Raw genomic sequence first — 23,227 nt, forward strand, 5'->3', positions numbered from 1 at the left:
ATGAGGTAGAGGTGTTAATGAATCTTATTTGTGTATAGATGAAATCAAGATGAAAATCAGTTCCGTTTCCTTTCCAGGAATGCCCATCTCTCTCTACCCCCTTTCTTTCCCTAAGCAAATCCTAACCCATCCTTCAAGGCCTAGCTAAAGTTCTGCCTCTTTTTCCCATGTGGCCATGCATGAATCTGCAATTCTATAGTAATCTCTACTTTATGAGTTCATACCACCCAAATTAACATTTACCATCTGGTCAAGTTACTTAATGTTTCAAGTGGGTACACCCATCTCCGCAACTTGAGTTTAAGCTCTTGAAGGGATAAGAATTTATCTTCTTCTCCCTTAGATTTCATGGTACCTAGCAGAGGCCTGGGCAAACAGAGGACACTCAGTAAAGGCTTATTGAATAATTGAATCAAAACAAATTAATTTTTATTCGTTTGAACTCCTATCTGCTTTGCTCTTGGAAGTGAGACCAGAGGCAATAGACCATTATTCCTGAACACTTTCACAAGATCCCTCTGAGGGAAGGCTGAAGGTCGCCAACTTGGGTACAATGCTGCATGCTTTCGCTCAATCAGCAATTAACAAGCACATAGGTGTCAAGTACCTGCCATCCCTGTGTACCCCAGTTCCATTCTGAATGCCTGCTCATTCTACTTTTTTTCTGTAAACACAATCTCTACTCAAGATATGAGTTCCCTTCCCATACTGATTAACCTGCCAGAGGAGATGCAAACTTGTCTCATCTCTCTGACACTGAGGCCTGAAATTAGCATAGATTCCTTCCTTAAGTTTATGGGAAACTTACAGGGGAAAACATGAATGGGTGGATGGGAAGGATTGTTAAAATAATAAATCAAAGAAGTGACAAACTTACAAATGTCTCAACAGCTGAGCTGGAACTTGTGTGGGGCCACTAGAGCAGGACTTTATATAAGGCTGCCAGAATCAGAAAGTAATGACACTATGATGCAAAAAGAAATATTAAAACAAAATCAAAAAACTAGAAAAAGAGAAGTATGTAAGAAGATTGGGATGGTAAGGAAGGTAAGGTTATGAAGAGCTTAAATACCAAACAGAGGACATTACATTTGATTCTGAGGATAAATGGGAGCCAGTGGAGTTTATTAAATATTCTTCAATCTGTAAGTTGGGAAAATTACTTTGGCAGCTGAAAGGAGGAATATTTTGGAGAAGATAGAAAACTGAGTCAGGATGAACAATTAGAAAGCAATTAACAAAAATATATGTCCTTGTTCCTCCCACCTCCCCTCTCCCATCAAAAAATTTGAAAAAAACTTTAGCAAATATGCATAGTCATGAAAAGCAAATTCCCACACTGACCATATCCAAAAAATACATTGATTCTGCATCCTAAAGCTATAACCTCTGTATCAGAGTGAGTAGCTTGCTTTATCATTGGTCCTCTGGAATCATAGTTGACCATTGCTTTGGTCAGAGTTTATAAATATTTCAAAGTTATTTGTTTTTGGATTGCTGTCATTACTATACAAATTAGACAGTTAGTTGGGAGAGTAGATACAAATTTTAGTTCAAAAGCAACACATCAATCTACCAAAAAATAATTTTGCACTGGCAACTTCAGTAAGTTCTAAAAATTCTTCTCACAATACAATTATGCTGAGAAGGCCTGTACACACACACACACACACACACACACACACACACACACAGAGGCAGAGTTTGTAGACTCTCAAAGGTGGAAAGAGCCTGGTTTTAGTTTAATCAAGGCATTCTTCATTAGTTTTCAGGGGTTAAGGAACTTGAAAGGGAAAAATTTACATCTTTATTTTCACTATCCACTAACTGAAATTGAATGTTTTCTTCAGTTTTGAATGTTAAAAGAAAACATTATTCTGGGAAAGAGTCCATTGGCTTCATCCAACTGCCAAAGAGATACAGGCACAAAAAGATTTTAGCCCCTGATTTAATCTATTCTGTGAGTCTAGTTTAGTCATTCCTTTATTTTTTAAAAATTTTTATTTAGTTTCTAATTTATGGAATCAAACAAGCATATCCATAACACAATATAATAAAAAAGGTGATTGCACATGAAACTACAAATCTATTATGTACAACTTGCTATTCCTTTTAAATATATAATAAACTTTTCATATAAATTTATTTTTTTTCCTTTTTTCCCTCCCCCAGTCATTCCTTTAAAGATGCACCCAATCAATATTCCCCTAACTTTCTCTTGAAGAAATCTAATAAAGGAGAACCTCCTACCTCCTGAAGCTGCCCATTCATGCTTTAAATTTCTCTATTTGTTAAAAATTTTCCAGACATTGAGCTAAAATTTTCCCCTCTACAACTGTTGTCCACTATTCCTAGTCTCTACTCAAAGACCAAGTCTCTACTGAATTCTAATCCCTTTTTCCCATGGCATTCCACCAAATGCTGAGAGTTATCAAATTACCTTTCAGTATTCACTTCTCTAGGGTAAACCCAGTTCTTTTAAGCAATACTTACGTGGCATGGTATATAGTCTCCTCCCCAGCTTAAATGCCTTTGTCTGGACATAATCCAGTTAAATTTTTTTTAAATCCAGAACAACTGATCTCCATTCCTGATCACTGTCATTTATACCTGTGAGAGAAAGGGCTAAAGTTCATACCAACATGCAGGTTGGCACTCAAAATGCAATTATTGAGTTCCACCTTAATGCATAGGACAACTAGAGAGCAAAAGTGAATGTAAAGTGTCTCAACAGTATCATTCTAGTTAAGTAGGCACAAAGAAAGACAGTGGTTCCTGGAGGGCAGGACTAATCAGGCATGGCTTCCTGGAGGAGAATTGTCTTGAAGGAAACGATGGACAAGAAGCAGACCAAATGCTTGCTTTCTTTGCCCGGCTATCTATGTAAGAGAAGAACAGACTCTTGCTTGAATATCCTTGTAGCAGATGAAGAAGGAATTAAGCATTTTGTGGTTTCAGAAAGGAGGTAGCATGGAAGACAGTAAGTTCACCAAAGAAAAACTTACTGACTCAGGAATCAGAAGATCTGTATTCAAGCCTCTAATGCTCACCCATGTGACCTGGGGCAAGTTGCCTAAATTCCCTGGGCCAACATTTCCTCATCTTGGGGGAAGGGAGCAGCCAGGTGGTACAATGGATAGAGTGCTGGGCCTGGGATCAGGAAGACCTTCATTCAAAGCTAGCCTCTGTGTTGTCCTGGGCAAATCACTTAACCCTGTTTGCATCAGTTTCCTCATCTGTAAAATAGGCTGGAGAAGGAAATGGCAAACCACTCCAGTATCTTTGCCAAAAACAACAACAAACGCCCAATGGGGTCACGAAGAGTTGGACGCAACTGAAAATGACTGAACAACAAAGACAACAATAAATATGAGAGTGTTGGACTAGATGGCCTCTAATGTCCTGTTCAGCTGGAGAGCCATGGTCCTATGATCTAGGTATCAAATTTCCTCTTTGTTACTGACAGTTTCACAAGTATGTCCATCCCTCAAACACCATGTCCCAAATTTCCAGGCTGCCATTCCTCCATCCTTCCCACTTTCTTCTTTTCCAGAAATTTTCCTTTGCCTCACCTTACTCATTACATAGAAGGATTGTCTATAAAATTATTAACATGAAAAGTTAACTAACATTACAGGTTACATGATGTAGATAGAAGTTGATACGAAAGTTTAGAGGAGAGAGAGATCCATGGGGACTGGAGTAAACAGGGATGGTTTCACAGAGGAGATGAGTCTTGATTTGCACTTTGAAGGATGGAGTGGGGATTGAATAGGTGGAGAGGAGAAGTATAAACTTGGAGGAGGAAGAGGGATGACAGAACAATCCTACATAGGTTGTGGGTTGTTGGCTTGTTGGATCATTGCATCATCAGGAGATACTCAAACTTTAATCTCCACACAGGCTTTTGCCATCTTCCACAGAGACTCTTCTTCCTCCCTTCACAGTGAAGAAGAAATCAGTTTTGCCAGAATGAAAGTTCTGTGGGAAAGGCATAAAGTCATATAATGGCAGAGCTAGACAGAACCTTAATGATCATTGAGCCTGTTTTCCTCTGTTTCACAGAAAAGGAAACTGAGATGAGATGAGATGAGATGAGATGAGAATAGCCTTCTAAGTCCTTGGTCATTGCCTTTTCTACTACCTTACACAGTCCTCAATCAGTATTTGCCCTTTGATGGGTTAATCTGGGTATGTGTCTTTGGTGGGTGACGTAAACAAGGATCTGACTCCCTTCATAAAAAAGTTTGATAAAGTTGTGGAATCTGGAATGAAACTTTGGAGAAATACTAGAAATTTGTTTTATCCGAACCTACCCAGCCGTTCTGGAATCCCAGCTGTGGCTGCACTTTTAATCATTCATAAGTTAAAAAGAAATAAAACTACCAAGCTTCTTGTCTGTTTTTAAAGATATTTCCAGAGGGTAAAGTCGGGTAGCAACATAGTAATTATGAGCTCCTTATAAATTTTAATTATGAGCTCTACATACATTTTATGAAGTATAATTGACTGTAGAACGATGCTCAGAATCAACCTCAAAACTTCAGAATTTGCCACCAGTGTAAAACTCAAAGAAATTAGTCTTCTTTTTTTCTTTCAACAAATTTAAGCCAGAAAGATAATTCTTTGCCTCTTTTAAACTGGGCTATATCAAAATGGCTCAGGAAATGATGAATGCCTTAATTGCTATTGAAATAGGCGCAAATCTTTGGAGGCCTATACTATGTTCCTTTGCAGATTAATTTTAGTAAGAGATCAGGATGAATATTCACAATCAAACGCACCACAGACCTATTAGGATTCTGTCAGGAAGACTGATCATTGGAGAAATCTTGCATCCAAGGAGTATGTTTCTGTGCCAGGCACACTGATGACCGAGAATGGTGTGTAACCTGTGTGCTCATAAGGGATTAAATGATATACAGAAAAACTATGGCCTGACTCAAATGCAAGGAATGTGCTCCCATCATGTCAACCCACCCCCGCTCCCCCCACCCCCTTTCTTAATAAACTGCAATGGCTCCCTATTGTCTCCAACAGCAAATACAAAATGCTGTTTGGCATTGAAAGCCCTATATAACTTAAGTCCCTCCTACCTTTCCAGCCTTCTTATACCTTACTCCCCAACATGTACTCTTCACACTCTGGCTGTTCCATGAAAAAGGCACTCAATCTCTCAGCTCTGGGAATTCTCTCTGGATGTCCCTTACACTTGCAATGCTCTCTCTCCTCTGTTCAGACCACTGACCTGCCTGATTTCCTTTAAGTCCCAGCTAAAATCCCACCTACAATAAGCATTCTCCAACCCCTTTTTAATTCCAGTGTCTTCCCTTTTAATTGTTTCCTATTTTTCCTGTATGTACCTTGCTTTGTATACATGTGTTTGCATGTTGTCTCCCCTATTAGATGATAAGCTCCTTGAAGGCAGTGACTGTCTTTTGCCTTTTTTGTATCCCCAACACCTACCCATAGTAGGTGGAAAATAGTAGATGCTTAATAAATGGTTGTTGTTTGATTGATCACCACTTGAAAGGACTAAACACAGAAAATGGAGGGTATTCACACAAACTGGTTTCTTTAAAAAAAAAAGTATGTGCCTATTGCTCCTGGGTGGTGAGATTTGCCCAAAGACATACAGCTGGCCAGTGGCAAAGGCTGGGCAGGCCTTCTAAATTTTAGCCTGATGTGCCATGTTAACATTCTTCTCATCCTTACTAAATAGAACACCGATGTATCTAAGTGCCCAGAGGTTATACATGGCAAGCCATTGAGAAATATTTGTTCTTACTAATGACACTGATAGACTAATAAATCATCAAACTAGACCAGAAAACCTGGTAGGTGCTGTGTGTGGCATAATCCCTGGGGTACAGGAGCTTCTGGTCATTTGCATAGCTGATACATAAGAAATAGTAAATGCATACTCTAAGGAGTAGTAGGTCTATTAAGAGCTAAAAAGCTCCAAAGGAGGGGAAGACTTCAGAGAGAATGTAGCACTTGACCTAGACCTTAGAGGAGGACTAGTGTCCTGAAGGGTACTTCACAGAGTCAAGAGATACGATTTCTGGTCAAAGCTTTGCTACTGACTCACTGTGTTATGGGACTCAGTTTACTCATCTATCACACAAGACAGTTAACTAGATGCACTGTAAGGTTTTTTCCAGCTCTAACAATCAGTGATTCCATGATTCCATAGGAAGAAAGGAAGAAGTTGGAATTAGGTGTGATTGAGATAACTAGAATTTCTGAGCTTCTGTTTGCCTATCTATAAAATGAGGAGATTTGACTACAGTACTCCCTTGGCCTTTGCCAGAAAGCTGTCCTGACTCTGTGAATGATTGGGGTTGGTCCTCATCCTAAAGGACGATCCTTTACCATTTTGCAGAAGTGGAGCTTCAGTGTTCTGGCGACTGGCAGGCATATTCTGGAGAATCGTGGAGGAAGAGCACCAACTTTGAGAGCCTCAGCAGCATGAGTCATACACAAGCAACATGGTGAATTCACTGCATTGCTGGAACTGTTCTGGCTGCTGAGATCAGAGCTAGTAAACTTTGTTTCCCTTTCATCCCCTTTCCTTTGCTCTGGGTCTCAGGAGAATATATCACTATCTCCCAAAACATTTCCATTTCTTAAGAATTTGCTTGTCTCTTCTACTTTTGTCTTATAAAGTATAATGCAATCGTGGACTACCTTTGTCCTTTCTTCATAGCCCTAGCACTTAGCACCATCTCTGGCACATAGTAGGTGCTTAATAAATATTTTCTGACTGATTACTGGTAGATAAACTTAGCCATGGCATTACTAGACTGCGTAGTACATCATTGTGCAGATGCAGGAGAGGGAGAGAGAGAGAAAGAGAGAGAGAGAGAGAGAGAGAGAGAGAGAGAGAGAGAGGAACAGGGTTGAGCTCCAAGGAGAGGAAAAAATAGCTTTTACAATTGGGGTATATATTTTGCCAGAACATGTCTTTTTCTGTCTAGGGGTTAAAGCCATAGAAACAGAATGGGTGATTTATCTTATGACTTCCCAGAACAGAGAGAGGAGATGATTTAATATGGGTCCTTTCTCTCTAGGCAATGAGTAAGAAGTTTGTCTAGGGGGCAGGCTGTATGGGAACAGGAAGCATAATGTTGGCCACACTCTTCCATATTATTTCTTTTGCCTGGTTTGAAAAGAAAATGTCCCAGAGAGGAAGAACCAAAGCGGTAAATAGGGAAAATCAGCATCACCCATGCAAGACAGGGAGAGGGTGGCAAACAAGAGGGAGTGAAAACTCTGTCCACCCAAACAATATGGATCCACTCTACCCACCACTACTACAATTAGATGACTTCTAGTATCTGTTCAGCTCTAAATGGCAAGATCCTATGAGAGCATCTTGTATGCCTAGTGTACATGTGGAATCTGCCTTCCAGGCTCTGCTCAAATGCCGCACCTCACTCCCATTCACCTTGTCTGCCTGCTGTCAGACACATGCCTTAGGCTAGCTTCATTCATAATCTGATGATGTTTGACATATAGGCAAGTTTCAAAAAGATTCAAATTAGTCATCCAGATTTGTATTGAAAATTTATTGGGTTTAAATACTGTGCTGGTTGCTATAGGGAATGTAAATCATAATAAGATGAGATCTCTACACAGGAGTTTAGAGCCTAGTGAACATAGTAAGTCTAATGAATATGAGACAATAGCAAACAATAGGAGACAGTATTACTAAATGTTAAATTGTATGATACTGTAGGTCAGGGGCTGGTGGGGCACAGTTCCCCCTGCAAGGACTCTGTGAGTGCCTCGGCACACCAAGCATTGCCATTTGGATATTTATCTTTCTCCAACAAGATAAAGCATATGAATGTTGAGTAAATGGCTTTAAAGTATATGAAATACGAACTCATTTAAAAACATTCCTGAATCTATAAGAGTTTTCTGCCACCATTTCTTTTCTCTATCAATAGATACTAATTTTAAAATTGTTTTCACTCTGGGGACTATATAATTTTTCAATGTTAGAAGAGGATACAACACCTCGGAAAGGTTAGGAACCACAAGGGTGTGTGTGTGTGTGTGTGTGTGTGTGTGTGTGTGTGTGTGTGTGTGTGTGTGTATGGAGAGAGAGAGAGACAGAGAGAGAGAAGATATATATATAAAAGAAAGATTTCAAGTTCCCCACATTTCTGAAAGTTTCTATATCAGCTCTCTAAAAGTCTGAATCCATTTCTATTCTCTGTGTGGTCTACGAAGTGCTGTACCACTATGACAGGCAACATGACACAGATGACAGAGGGCCAGAGTCAGATTCAGAAAGACCTGGGTTCAAATGCTCATCCAGATGCTTGCTGACAGTGTGACCTAGGACAAGTCCTTTAATGTTTCAGGTCCTGTTTCCTTATCTATCGAATGAGGGATTGTGTTACAAATGAGCAAATCCCGCCCCCCTTATTTTATAGATGAGAAAACAGAAGCCAAGAGAAGTTAAGGGACTTACCCCAGGTCACATGATTAATGTTTGAGGCAGGATTTGAACTCAAGTCTTCCTGACTAAGTTCTCTTCCAACTCTAAATTTCTGATCCCATGATCCTCGATGCAAGCAGTGTCATATCAGTTACTTCTCTAGAACCAGAAGAACCTTTCCAGCAATCCCATGAACCTAACAAAACCTCAAGACTGTTCCTTAGAGGAAATCTGCAGCAGCTTCCGGTCATTTCATCTGCCCTTCTGTACGCTTTTCCTTAGGAAAGGATCCTAGAGGTCATCAAATGCCATCCCCTCATTTTACAGATGAATACTGTTGTGGTACAGAGGAAGGGGACCTTGGACTCAGGGGACATGGGTTCAAATCCTGCACTTACTGCTTGTGTGACTTTGGACAAATCCCCTTGTCTCTCTGGGCCTCAGTTTCCTCATCTGTAAAATAAACAAACTTAACTGAATGACCTCTGAGGTCCCTTCCAAGATCTGTGATATTATGATTTCTGGGCAGATCCTTCCTTCTACTGGCAGCCTTTCCCAGTCCTGCCTCCTCACCCCCCACCCCAACCCAGACCCTTCTTTCTAAGATTAATTTCCATTCACACCATATATAACTTGTATACACAGAATTATTACATTAGAAAGCTAGCCTTTGGAGAGCATAGGTCATTTTTTTGTCTTTCTTTGTATCCCCAGAACTTAGCCCAGTGCCTGTTTTGTGGCTGTTATTCAGTCATTTCTGCTGTGTCTGACTCTTCATGACCCCATTCGGGGTTTTTGGCAAAGATACTGATGTGGTTTTCCATTTCTTCCTCCAGCTCATTTTACAGATGAAGAAACTGAGGCAAACAGGGTGAAGTGACTTGCCTAGGGTCACACAGCTAGTAAGTGTCTGAGCCCAGATTAGAACTCCGGTCTTCTTGACTCAAGGTCCAGTGCTCTATCCACTGAGTCAATTGGCTGACAGGAATGGGCAGGGTGACTTGAAGAGGGACAAACCAGGTAAGCCTAGTCCTTAGAAGCAACCCCTAATTCTACCCAACATGATAGCAATAAGTCCTTCAAAACAATTTCATCTCCTTGAGCTGAGGTGAAAGCTTAATGAAATTAATAGCCTGGTAGATATGGATGGATCTCCTTTCCCCTCACCACCTTGCTACCCCCAGTGCCTGGCACACAATTATCATAGCTAGCATTTATATAGCACTTGGATCACGTATAACCTATTTTGATCCCTACAACAACCCTGTGAGGTAGGTGCTGTTATTATCCCTGTTTTCCAGATAAGGAAAGTGAGGCAGAGACAGGCTGTGAGCTGCCCAGGGTCATACAGCTAGGAAGGGTCTAAGGCAGGTTTGAACTAAAGCCCTCCTGTCTTTGAGTCCAGTTTTCCATTCAATATGTTACCTAGCAGCCTATAAACAACAAATCCTCGTAGGCTGGCTGCATGACTGACTTCCTTCCTAGCAACCCTCAGGCTCACTGCTCCTTCCTTGGCCTTTGCTGCCTTCTCTCTGGCGGGAGAAACGACTCCATCCTTGCAGGTGTTCCCTTGGAAAGGTGCCCTCATCTTCCTGGTTCAGTTTTACGGAACTTTCTCATCCCCTTCAGAGATTTTTCCCAGTAGGTTTTTGTTCATTTTACACAGCCTCCTTCACGAAGTTTCACACTCCAGTGCAGTTAAACCAATGTCTCCTGGGGACAGGGCCTCAGGACCGCTCTCTTTCTGGCCAGCCCTGGCCCCTCCTGAGCACAGGTGTGCGATCAGACCTTCAGAGAAGGAGCCCTTGAGGGTGTGCCCTGCCCGGGCTGCCTGCCATAAGTACCGGATGAAAGCACCGAAGCACTTGGAGTGGGCTGCTTCTGGAGGGCTTTTGAAACTGATTTATAAGAGTCCAATACTCGTAAGCTACTTATCCTTTAAGGTCATGCCAAGTGGGTTTGTTTGAAGGGAAGAGAGATCCTCACCTACCGGGCTCTTAATTTCATTAGGCTTCCTCCTCAGCTCAGGGTGGTGAAATCATTTTGAAGCACTGACTGCTGTCACGTTGGGTGGTTTGAGGAGTTGCTTCTGAGGACTAGCCCTACCTTGCTTGTCCCCTTTCAAGCCACGCTGCCCACTTCTGTCAGTCAGGTGTTCCAGTGGATAGAGCACTAGACCTACCCTCAGGAAGACCTGAGTTCCAATCTGGTCTCAGACACTGACTAGCTGTGTGACCCAGGCCAAGTCACTTAACCCTGTTTGCCTCAGTTTCTTCATCTGTAAAATGGGAATGATATAATAGCACCTACCTCACAGGGTTGTTGAGAGAATCAAATGAGATAATCATTGCTATATGTTAGCTATTGTTATTGTACAAGTGTTTCTTAATCGTTTATTTAATCGATCAACAAACATTGATTCAACACTCTGGGCAAAGTATTTTATAAGACCTTGTGGTACAGACTCTGGAGTCACATGACCTCATTTCAAGTTTTATCTCTGACCCTTATCACCTTTGTGACTTGGCCTCCCTGATCCTCAGTTTCCCCATCTATGAAATGAGGGGGTTAGACCAGGTCCTCTCTCCTTTCAGTTACAATCCTTTGCTCACTCCTGGCCAGAGGGCATGTTTCTTTGGTCTTTCTCTCCTAAAACAGTGGGTGTGGCTACAAAAGGCCAAACAGCCATCCCTAACCCCTGCTTTTGGCTCAGCCAATCAGCTATGAGACAGTGCGCACAACTAACTTATCAATGAACCATCCACTCATGCTACTAACGGAAGGTCCTTCATTAAGGGGCCGTGTTGGGACTGAACTACTTCCTCCTTTTGGAAGGAAATATAAGCCCCAATGTACAGAACACTTGCTCAGAGTGGCATTAAGTTTTGTCCATTGACCAAATCAGTAAATGCCCACACTTGTTCCTCTGTAGGGCACCAGGAAAGATGTGATAAGAAAACACCTCCAACCAAGCACACTACAGGAAATTCTGTCACTAACAGCTCACACTTTTAGATGAAAACATTTGCACAGTGCATCCCTCCTGGAAAGAGTCATACTTCACTATGGCCTTCACTATAATGCTATTCCAATGTTTGATCTTGGCGTGGAGGTGACCCTGGGTTCTCATTGTCTTTGCCAATGGAATTCAAGCTCTTATGTGTCCTACCAAGACAGAAAGGCTTCAGATATGTACTCAGCAAAAGACCGTGCTTAATCCAGGCCAAACTAGCTAAATAGGGGGAGACTTCTCAACAGTTTACCACCAAGTTATGAATGATTTTGACCACAGCAGTTCTAGTAAGTTATGGAAGGGTGACAGTGTACACTATGGCAGTGGATTACCCATACCATAGATCTTCTGAAGTATGGAAATTGAAAAAGTAAATCCATTTGTCAAATCCTTTCAGACATACATCTTACTGGGAAATGTTTAAAAAATTACCTACAAATCTGCAGATAAAGAAATACCATAAGCAAAAAGGGACCTGAAATTCCTCCCAAAGTATCATACTCTTCTAGATGGTCCCTTTGTACTCTGCCCTCACCAAATATGTATCTGCCATATAATCAATTCTGTGAACTACATCTTGGGAAGGATAATGATAAGCTGGAGAACATTGGGAGGAGCATAACCAAGATGGTGAAGGACCTCAAGGTCAGGTCACATGAGGAGCAGCTAAAGGAGGTGGAACTGTTCATCCCAGAAAGCGGAAGATAGAGAGGGAACACGAGGGCTGACTTCAAGCATTTAAAAGGTGGTCATGTGTAAAAGGAACTTGATCTTCTCTGTTTAACTCTCAATGCCAGAATTAAGTGAAATAGATGGAAATTAGAGCAACCAAAGTGGAATAGATTGTTTTAATAGATGGAGGATAGCTACATCCCACTAATATAGAGGATATATTCTTCCAGCAAAGATTGATGACAACTGTGTTTACTAGGTAGAATGGGGCATCCTTTAAGATATGGATTAGACTACGTGGCCTCCAAGGCCCCACAAAACTTTAATATTCTATGATTCTGTGATGCAGGTATGAAGGAAAGAAAGACTGGCACATTGCCCAAGAGAGGGCATTTATCGTCTGGGCCATCTAAAGGGAAGACTGAAGGCACTGGATGCTAGAAATAAGCAGAGGGCTTAGGGAATGAGAGGGATAAAACCATAAAAGAGGAGGGGGAGGATGTCAAATTAAACTTTGCTGATTTCACAGTTTTCCTGGCCCTATTTCATGTACCTTCCTGCAGAGCAAAGGAAAGACATACAGAAACTATTGTATAATACATGGTTTCATAACAGCATCTAAAATTAGGTGCTGTCAAGAATCCTACAAGGTTTTTCCAGCAACTACTTGTCCTATAAGTGGCCTTCTGTGGTCATCTAGAACTCTGAACCTAAATGAGTCTCTTTGCTCTGCAATCCATGCTCCATATAAATGCCAAAGTAATTTTCCTTAGAAATAGGAAAATGGCATGGCCATGTCACTTCTATGTTCAATAGATTCTACTGGGTCCCTGTTGCCTCCAGGATCAAATATAATCTCCTCTTATAAGCCTTCCATAACCTGGCCCCTAACTTTTTACCTCCATTATATGTTACTCTCTTCCCCACACTCTATAGTCCAGTCAAACTGGTCTTCTTGCTCTTCCTCACACATGACACTCAATTTCCCATTTTTGTGACTTTGTTCTGGCTGTATCACCTGGAATGCCCTCCCTCCTCATGTCTACCTTGTTGCCTTCAAGACCCAACCTAAACACGAAGCCTTTCCTGTCTCACCCAGCTGCTAGTGTCCTCCATCCCAAAACCGCCATACCTTCATTTCATCTTTTCTTGCCTGGAATGAGACCTCTAAGCCTTTTCCACATCATGCTGCTAAGTATATGCCATTCCAGATCCCCTTTATGTGTTATTTTCTGCCATTAGAATGCATGCTCCTTAAAAACAGGGACTATCTTATTTGCTGGTTTTTGTATCTCAAACATTAAGCACAGTTTCTGGCACATAGTAAGCACTTAATAAATGTTTTTCTATCTATCTATCCTACCATCTATATATCTTTCTATCTACCCATCCATCCATCCATCTACCTACCATCCACATATCCATTTATCTATCTCTCTATCTATATCAATCCATATGTCCAATAATCTGTCTGCCTTTCTATCAATCTATCTATCATCTATCCATCTATCCATCAATCCAACTGCCTATTCATCCATCCATCTACCAATCTATTGATCTATTAATCTATTGATCTATCTCTCCTGGACAAAAATAATCCCTCTCTCCTCTGGGATCACATAGCACATTGTTCTCTCTTACGGCATTTAACATATTTAACATATAACTATACTAGTATATGCCACATCCAAGGAGTAGTGGAAGGAGCATTGGATTGGGAGTCAGGAAACCTGAGTTTGAGCACATTTTTCACCATGATCTCCATGCATATCAGTTAATTTCTCTGAGTCTCCACTTCCTCATCTATATAATCAGGATTAAAAAATACTTATCCTAACCACCTCACAAAATGGTTCTAAAGAAAGTCCTTTGTAAACCTTTTAAGTGCTAGAAAAAATATGTAAGAGCTAGGAAAAAACATGAATGATTGTGGTTATTTGTGTATGTTATTTTCCCCCCCATAAGGGAGATTGTCCTATTTGCTATTCTTCATACATGGCATTCATCTCCTTCCCCCATGCCTTTGCTGTTGTCCGTATCTTCCTGCCTCACTTCTACCTCTTGGAATCTCAAGCTTCTTTCAAGATCGAGCTCAAGTGCACCTGCTGTGAGAGGCTTTTCCTATCTCTACCCCTAATCTTAGTGCTTTCCCTTTTTGCCACTTCGGAAATTACTTTGTATTTACTTATCTATAAATACATTTTCTCCTTCCAAAAGAATACAAACTCCTTGAGGGAAAGGCCTATTATTGGGTTTTCCTTTATATCTCTAGCATGTTGCACAGTGCTGGGTACATAGCAATGCTAACTAAATGCTTGTTGAATTGAAATCACGAAACTAACTCAGCAGTCACAACTGCCTACAGTCAGGTTGTTCAACGTGACGAATTTCATAAGCACCTAATATGTACAAAAATCTGTATTAGACGCTAGGGAAGCAATGAAAGGGGAGAAATTGCTGAACACACCCGTACATATATACACAAAATAAAATAACCTAAAAATGCCCCAACCCCCCAAAAAGGCCCCACAATATTGCTGTCCTATTTGTATACATTTGTCTATAGACTTCAGGAAACCTTGACTGCTCTGTTTTAGTCCACCCATGTCAGAGACAGAGACAATGTCCCACAGGATTAGGGTGCAGCCACTCCCTTACAGTACCAAGGGACCAGCCCTCCTCGATACCAGATAATCAGGGCTGTAGCTTTTATAATTCATTTCTAACTGCGCAGCATGGTCTGATGCAGATAGGCTCCAATCTTTAGAAGGATCCCCAAAATGACCCTGACAGAGCAAAATCCAAATGGAAAGAACAGATTAATTAAACAAGGATTGTGGCAGGGGATTTTTATTTGACAAAACTTTTTTGTTATGTGGTGTGTTAATGAGCTCCCCTGGTATGTTCAGAATTGGATTCAATTTATTGAAAACAGAAAACATATTTATACACAACTTTTTCTAGGCCACAGCTGTTTTTGTGTTTAGATATTCCTTGGATGGCTGCTATGCAGAAAGGGAAGGCTCTCAAATGAATAAAACCTTTCATAAAACTGCAAGTGGGTATGAAGACAGTGTGAGCCAATGGAAAGAGAATGGTATAAGAATCAGGTCTACAAATTGTCTTATAATAGTCATATTATACTCTTCTCCATATACTCTTTGAGAAAATCCCTCCCTCTCATTCATGGGGAACTCCTGGGACCCCTATAGGGAAAGGATCTGCTTCCATACATAAGTGGGAACATGTGAAACTTGCAGGCAAAAGACAGAGATGCATAGCTGCATCCAGAAACTGGATCCTGAAGGGAACCTCATACACTGCAGCAGTCAACACCAGATAGACATGATGAAATGGCAAGGAGCCACCAGAGAGGGTAATAGAACTGGCAGACTTTGCCCCTATTAGTGCTAGAGAGATGGGCACATGAAGAAATCACATGCACCAAAAAATGATGAAGCAGAGAACCCCAATGAAGAGGAGCAACATAGACCCGTCTCTTTTTTGGTACCATAAGTCATTTGACCTGAGGAAGAGTCGGACCCACCAAAGAGGGGAGTCATTTGATACCCTCTAGAACAGTGAAGAGTTTTCCTGAGGATAGGAAGGCTTAGTGATAAACCCTTTCTACGTTTTCATGTTGGGTTAAATTAATCCTGTCCTATAGTAGTTGTCTGATTAACCTGAGTACTTGTAGGAAATTGAAGGTCCTTTCAGAAAGAAAAGAACGATTCAGACCATGATGTCCTCAGCTTTTGCCTGAGTAGGGGCATGAACCAGAGAAATTTTGTGAAAGACTCCCCCAAAAATTGTACTCAGGTCTTTCATGTCAGACTCTCGGGCCTAATTAACAGGATAATTTCAAATGTAAGGTACTAAGATCAAGAGAAACAAGATTGTTTTAATTAAGAAAAGGAGACTGGGAGGGATAACGCAATGTAACTCAAAGGAATTGGTGAATTTAATTAAACAGTGCTACAAAATCACCTATCTGTCCTTCATTATTTCTGAAATTTTCTGAATCAGACACTCCTTGTTCATTGACCTGTAGGGGTTCCCCATATCCTATTAACCAAGGTCCTCTTACTCATTGCCCAGAAGGAAAGCACCAAGTACCCCCTTCAACTCACTTGAACATTCAGGGGAAGAAATTAAATGAGTAAATAAAAGAGTTTTTTTCTCCCTCTCCACCTAACACTTTCTGGAATCCCTTGTGACCAAATTTTTCCTTCAGGTACAGGATATATATACATTGCCTTACAAACAGTATAAATGGGACCACTGGCTTCTCTTTCCTGACACTGCCTGGAAGAAGACCGGTAAGTGTCAAGTTATGTAAACTCTGAAAGGTTTCTGAATTTCTCCATATCCTGGGCATTTATCCCTTCTCCCTCTGAGTTGGCTAAGGGACACAGTGATCAGCGCAAATGGAAAGGTGGTATTGGGAACCAAATAACAGCAGACACAGCTATGCTGAGCCACTCTTAGGAAGAAGCAGTATAGTGGAATACAGGGGAAACCAGAAAGGCTTCCTTGTACAACAGTATCTCCCCACCTGTCTGCCACAATACCTGAAATTCCCACCATTAGATAGTCATCCCCTTTGGGACCAAGGAATGGTGTCATTTAAAGTCTTCCGGAGGGCCAACATATTGAGCTATTATCAACTATAAAACTAATGCCCATCAGGACCCTTTCGTTGTGGCTTCAGACTGAGAAAAGTTCCTGCAAAAGAAAAGCATCGCAGGTAAGTGTTGAATAACAGATGCAGTGGAAAAGCCTGCAGATGAGACACTGAAGTGGGAGGGGGCCCTGGGTAGTATTCAAGGAATTCACAGGCAAGGCACCCAGTGAAAAAAGGAGAGAGCTAGATAGAGATGGAGCTGCAGAAATACAATAACAAGGAAAAACTTTATCTGCATGCATTTTTTTCTTTCCCAGCACCTACCCACATCTCCCTATAGACCTCATAACCAAAAGCTTGCCAAAAGCTGAACTCTCCCAATCATTTGCCTATACATTCAGCACTAATAATGAGGAGAATGATGGGGACTGGAGAGAAGGACTGGGAACCGTCTCAATGGTGAAGTTAGTTTCAAGAAAGTATTGCCCAGGATCCCAAAGTAACCAGCAACTCATTGAATTGGCTGACTTTCTGATAGACGGTGGTGTCAATGGGATTTTAATATTTCTGCACTTCTTCATCTCTAAAGCAGGGGAAATGAATCCCTCCCAGCTCTAAAATTTTATGATTCCTGTACCCCCATTAGCAGCCCAGCTTATACTCTAATAGCAATTGATATAAACTCTTTTATCTCTGCATATTTCTGAAGAATTTAATTCTTTACAATCCCCTACAGGTATAGGGGATTTTACATCCCAGTTTCCTCATCTGCTGTTTTCAGTTCAAAATGAGGGATTCTGGATTGAATGAAATATAAGATAACTCCAGCTCTAAATCCTAAATTCTATGGAAGTGATATGATTTTTATTCTGGTACAAAGGCAGCAGAGTACAGTAGGCAAAGCAGTGGCTTTGAGGTGTGAGGACCTGGTTTTTAATTCTGCCTCTGATATTCCTTGGGCAAGGACCAATCTCTTAAGGGCCTCAGTTTCCTCATCTATGAAATGAGAAGGTTGAACTAGATCACCTTCAAAACTAAATATATGATCTTAATTTTACAGTTAAGGAAACTGAGGCCAAAAGACATCATTTAATGCCCCAAATCACAGAGCAAGTTAGTAAATGAGCAAGGACCAGAATTTAGGTCTCCTCACTGCCTAGTATTCTTTCTGTTGCTTCCTAGGGATCAAAGTCTGGTATTTCAAGAATAAAGCTTTAATGGTGAAGTTGCAGGCAACAATCTGATTAGTAAGAAAGTCTGTAGAGAGGGGGTATTATCACCTTCACAAGTGACCAATATCTCCAGTCTTCAAGGAATATATAGTCCCTTTGTGAAGACAGAGTGGTAATGGGGGATAAGAGCAAGGGGGCCTGTCTCAAGCTGATTAGCCAGCATGGAGGCATAAAATGCAAGTTAAAATTTCAGAAATGATGGCAGCCTCTCATATTATAATCTATTATGCTAAGCAAATATCTCCATTGACCTTTGCAGGTAGACCTAGAGCAATGACCCTGTCCTCACTGGTCCTGGCCGTGACGTTTCTGGTGCCTTACCTGGTCATAGATGGCACGGAAGTGTGCTCTGGAGGTCCCGGTATCCCAGGAACTCCTGGTACTCCAGGTCTGCCTGGAAGAGATGGTCGAGATGGTGTCAAAGGAGACCCTGGGCCACCAGGTACCCGAGAGAGCTCCCTGCCACCTGCCTGAGTGTGTCATGATTACTATTGGAAAGAGCCAGTAATAGAAAGAGCACTAGATATAATCATGAAATCTGGGTTTAAATTCTGACTGTTGGACTTACTAACTGTAGGCTAATGAGAAAGTCACTTGAATTCTCTGAGGTTTAGTCTCTTCATCTCTAAAATGGGGATAAAACTCACACCATCTACCTGCCTCACAGAGTTGGTAGGAGGAAAGCACTTCATAGATCTTAAAGCCCTGGATTAATGTGAATTATTATTATGGGATGGGGGGAGGAGAGTGCCTTACCACACACACTCTCTGTGATTACTGACATGGGACACCAAAAAGGGGGATGAAATTTGGAGTCAGAAGACACGGTTCACACCCTGGCTCTTTCACTTACTACTGGTGTGACCTTGAGGGAGTCACAACCTCTTCATATCCCAGTTTCCTCACGTATAAAATGAAAGGGTTGGACTGGATTATTTCTAAAGTCCCTTCCAGCTCCTATGATCTGACAGTACTCTCAGACTAAATCAAGGAAAGTGGAAAGATCCAGAAGCACAAATGAGGTTAACTGTAAAGGACAGACCTATATCAGGGTAAATGAGGAAATGGTTGCATTAGCCCTTGTTCTAGAACAGGGAGGTCTTAACCTGTGGTCCATGGACCCCCAAGAGTTCCACTGAGAGACTTCAGGGGGTCTTTGAACTTGGATGGGGACAAAATTCCATTTTTTTATTTTCATTGACCTCTAACTAAAAATTTAGCATTTCCTTTAATTATGAATTTTTAAAAAGTATTATTCTGAGGATTGTTTTTCCAGATTGCATAAAAGGTACACAACACAAAAAAATTAAGAATTCCTGTTCTAGAACATGCTTGCTTGAGGATGAAGAAATGCCAGTTTTATTTCAACAAAGTGTGCTATTGGCAATACTCTAGGAGGCCATGATCACTGTAGGCTGGAGTAATAAGGAAAGACTTCATTAAGGAGATTGGTACTTAAAAGATGAAAAAACCATGGCTAGATGGAGAGGAATAAAAAGGAAATTTTAGATAGAGAGAAGAGTGTGGGTAAAGGTGGAGTGCTTCGGTCAAGACTCTCCTTGTCATAGCCTCCTTTCTATCTTCTTCTGAGATGTGGTTGAAGCTTTGCCAAAGCAGAGAATTGTGGGAGGTGGGGGAAGTTGTTAAGAATATTTGACTATGTTCTGGAACTTGTCCAACCCATGTGTCAAGATGTCCATCTTCTTCCTGTAAGTCCTCTAGGCTATGGGTTCCTGTGTTCACCCAGTTTTGTGGTTCTCTCTTTATAGGCCCCATGGGACCCCCTGGAGGCATGCCCGGGCTCCCTGGAAGGGATGGACTGACTGGGGCTCCTGGAAGTGTGGGTGAACGAGGTGAAAAGGGTGAAAAGGGTGATATGGGACCTCCAGGTGAGCATGGCTGTGTGATGAAACAAGGGGTAGTCCTCCTCTCCAAGTGCTAGTAGGTGCCTGGTTCAATCTTCACTTCCCCTTCTCAAGGGTACAAAAAGGGGGAAATCTAGTTTTGAATGAGCACACTCCTTTCCCCCCACACTCTTCTTCAGTTCTCCAGTGACATCCAAAGCTATAATTAGGGCAGAGAATTTAGAAAGTGAGGACTTTGAAGGGGCACTTCCTCTCCTGCTCTGCCCACCCTGCCCTGAGATGGCCATGGTTTCATCCCAAGATGCTTCTTCTCTCTCACTTTCTATACTACCTGTCATTAGCCACAGAAATGGCCAGTGCTTAGGTTCTGGCAATACTCCTTTGTCCCTCTCTGTTCTCTGAAGTCTACCAGTCAGTCATTCGAAGTGCACATTCACACACAAAGGAACTTTGGGTACCAGCTACTTACAGCTGCTCTGAATTGTGCTCTTACTTTTTCACCAGATGAAGGTGACCTAGAGATCAAGAAAGCAGATAATTACTTTAGAATAGTATGGTCAAGGGAAAGTTTTTGCTTTAGGGTTTTAGCCTACAGGACATTTGTAGGCAGAAGGAAAGGAATCATTAGTAAAGGACAGAGTAAAGATGCAAAAGGGGAACTATTAAAGGTAATGGCTCATCTGGCCCAGGGAAACACCATTGATTTGAATTTTTAAATATTGAAGATCCCATACTTTCATTTCAAAACAAGAAAAATATTTTCTTCCCAGTCTTAATGGTCCAGAGAAGACAAAGAGTTCACAACTACTTTGCCACAACCTCAAATGAATTCCTCACCCCAAAACACTGTCACTGGCCTCCTTTCTCCAGATCAGCCCGTTCAAGGAAGTCTGGCTTCAGAGGGATCCATCCATACTCCTACCACTCTAACTTGCTATCCCAATGCATTTAGGAAAATAAAGGACTAGATTAGGGTCCAGAGAGCTTATATTCAAACTCTGTCTCTGCTACTGTGTAGCCTTGAGCAAATCATTAAACTTCTCCATGCCTCAATTTTCTCATCTGTAAAATGGGAGGAGACAGACAAGATGATCTCCAAGGTCTGATAAAACACAGCTTGCTAAGCACCTTGCTGAGTCAGGGATTCATTTAGATCACAGGACAAATTCAGCCATTTATTGACATAGGAATATTGTTTCTCCTTTATAGGTACAGTCTAATGAGTCACTCAGGCCAGTCTTCTTCCTATTCCCCATTCATCAAGCAGGAATATTTTCCTCATCCTCTTTCCATGTCCAAATCCTACCATCCTTCAGGCCCAGTTCAAATCTGACCTCCTCACTCAAGCCTTCCCTGGCTGCCTCAGTCCACTACTTCTTCATTCCCACCTCATAGTTAGTGTTTGTCTCTTCATTGTGAAATGTCTTCTATTTTCCTCTGTGTCTTGTCCCCTCACTTAGGCTAAAAGCCCTTTGAGGGCAGAAACCTAGTCTTCTTCCCTTTTATCCCCTATAGCACCTAACAGAAGACTTGTTGAATTGAATGGAATTTGGGGGATGGAAAAATACATTATGAAATCTTCCTAACACTATAGCTTTTAGTGGAATTTCAGGCTCTCTGACCCCAATCTAGTTTTTTTTAATTTTCCTAAATGTAACATAATCTATCTATAGCTGGTGCTTTGGAATAGCAGAGTTTGCAGAATGTGAATGAACACTGAGCAATGCCTCATGAGCTCAATTGACTCTCAGCCTTGATAGTGTCTCTTAAAAGGGGCTGTCTCCTCCACAGGGCTGCCTGCTTATTTAGATGAAGAGTTACAGTCTGTACTTCAGGACTTCAGACAGCACATCCTGCAGTCAATGGGAGGTAAGGGGGACAATTCCTACCATAGAGTGGGAAAGACTTATGGCATGGACTTTTGTGGGCCCTGCAGTGGAGGAAGCTGAGAGTCCACTTCATTCCCTCAGTCCTTGGGGTCATAGTGTGGGTTGGGGAGTTAGCTAAAGGAGAGGGGAGGAAAAATTTGGGCAGAGAAGAAGGGAATCAGATAAAAACTGGGGGAATAAAAAACTGGGAAATAAAAAAGTTAGGGTTATTCATAGCTCTAAGATCCTTCCTTTTATTCTTATCTGATTGCAACTTCCAAAGTGGGAATGGTGGTGGCAGTTTAGGGGTACAGGGCTACTGACCAGAGTGCAAGAAGGACCTTGAGCTTCAGACTAGCCAAGGTCTAAGTTACTAACCAGGATGTATAGCAATGTAGCCTCTGGTCATACAATATGTCCACCTTTCAACCCTTCTGACCACAACTACTCCTTTCTATTCAGGTTCTGGCTGAGAACCAAGTCCCTGGGAAGATAATGGTTTTGTCAGGGTCCTTGAATTTCAGTCTCTCCCCGCCCCTCTCTCTCTCCCCCTTTCTCTCTCTCTTCTCCCCTCCTCCTCTCTCTCCTCTCTACTCTCCCTTTTCTCTTTCTCTCCTTCCATCCCTGTCTTCCTCTTTCCTTCCACATAAACTGAGAATTGAAAGCTACACAAAGACAAAGAGACCTTGACTTTGTTTCCTTTGCACTTTAGTGCTCATCTTGCAAGGCACCATGTTGCAGGTGGGAGAGAAGGTCTTTTCTACAAATGGTCAGTCAATGAATTTCCAGAAGATCAATGAGACATGTGCCAAGGCTGGTGGCAGTGTTGCCACCCCAAGAAATGCAGAGGAGAATTCTGCTATCATGAGCCTTGTGCAGAAGTACAACGCATATGCCTACCTAGGCCTGTCAGAAGGGAAGACACCAGGGAAATTCTACTACCTCAATGGAAGTGCAGTGGAGTATACCAACTGGTACTCAGGGGAGCCTGCGGGTAAAGGGCGGGAGCCTTGTGTGGAGATGTACAAAGATGGCACCTGGAATGACAGAAGCTGTCTGCAGTACCGCCTTGCTGTCTGTGAGTTCTGAGCCCCTCATCAGGGGCTCATTCACCAGGCCAAAGAGTGAAGAAAGCACAGTTCATTAGCCATAACCTCTCTTCCCTCCCTTCTAGCCAGCCACTTGTCTGCCTCTTCCAGAAAACTCTTTTTATGCCCCCTTCCTTGCTTTGGACTAACTATGTCTCCCGAAATTGTTGGATGCTAAGTTGTCTCTCCCAAACATAGACAACATAGTGTGGCAAAAAGAACAATGAATGACTTGGAATCAGAGGACCAACCCAGGCTCTGTTCTACCTTACTTTGCCCTCTAGTAAATCACTTAAACCTAGTTGCGATGCCTCAATTTTCTAATCTGTGTAGTAGGAGAGAGAGGGGGAGAGGGAGAGGGAGAGGGCGAGGGGGAGAGAGAGAGAGAGAGAGAGAGAGAGAGAGAGAGAGAG

The 23,227-nt window shown here is 41.8% G+C and overlaps 1 protein-coding gene across 1 annotated transcript; it reads left to right on the forward strand.

Moving 5' to 3' along the window:
* Positions 1-18,266: 18,266 nt before the first annotated feature.
* Positions 18,267-22,815, forward strand: LOC118829242 (pulmonary surfactant-associated protein A-like). The gene is made up of 4 exons (XM_036736233.1): positions 18,267-18,435; positions 19,763-19,882; positions 21,650-21,727; positions 22,439-22,815. The coding sequence occupies exons 1-4, from the start codon at positions 18,267-18,269 to the stop codon at positions 22,813-22,815; spliced, it is 744 nt and encodes a 247-aa protein (XP_036592128.1).
* The last annotated feature ends 412 nt before the right edge of the window (positions 22,816-23,227 follow it).

Source organism: Trichosurus vulpecula, chromosome 8 (genome assembly GCF_011100635.1).
Source record: "Trichosurus vulpecula isolate mTriVul1 chromosome 8, mTriVul1.pri, whole genome shotgun sequence".
Lineage (NCBI taxonomy): Eukaryota > Metazoa > Chordata > Mammalia > Diprotodontia > Phalangeridae > Trichosurus > Trichosurus vulpecula.

What these genes read in the sequence shown, in the direction of transcription:
- LOC118829242 (XM_036736233.1), top strand. Translation starts at nt 18,267, where the DNA reads ATGACCCTGTCCTCACTGGTCCTGGCCGTGACGTTTCTGGTGCCTTAC. An exon ending in AGGAGACCCTGGGCCACCAG is followed by an intron (nt 18,436 to 19,762) that starts GTACCCGAGAGA and finishes CTCTCTTTATAG; the next exon opens with GCCCCATGGGACCCCCTGGA. An exon ending in GGGTGATATGGGACCTCCAG is followed by an intron (nt 19,883 to 21,649) that starts GTGAGCATGGCT and finishes TCTCCTCCACAG; the next exon opens with GGCTGCCTGCTTATTTAGAT.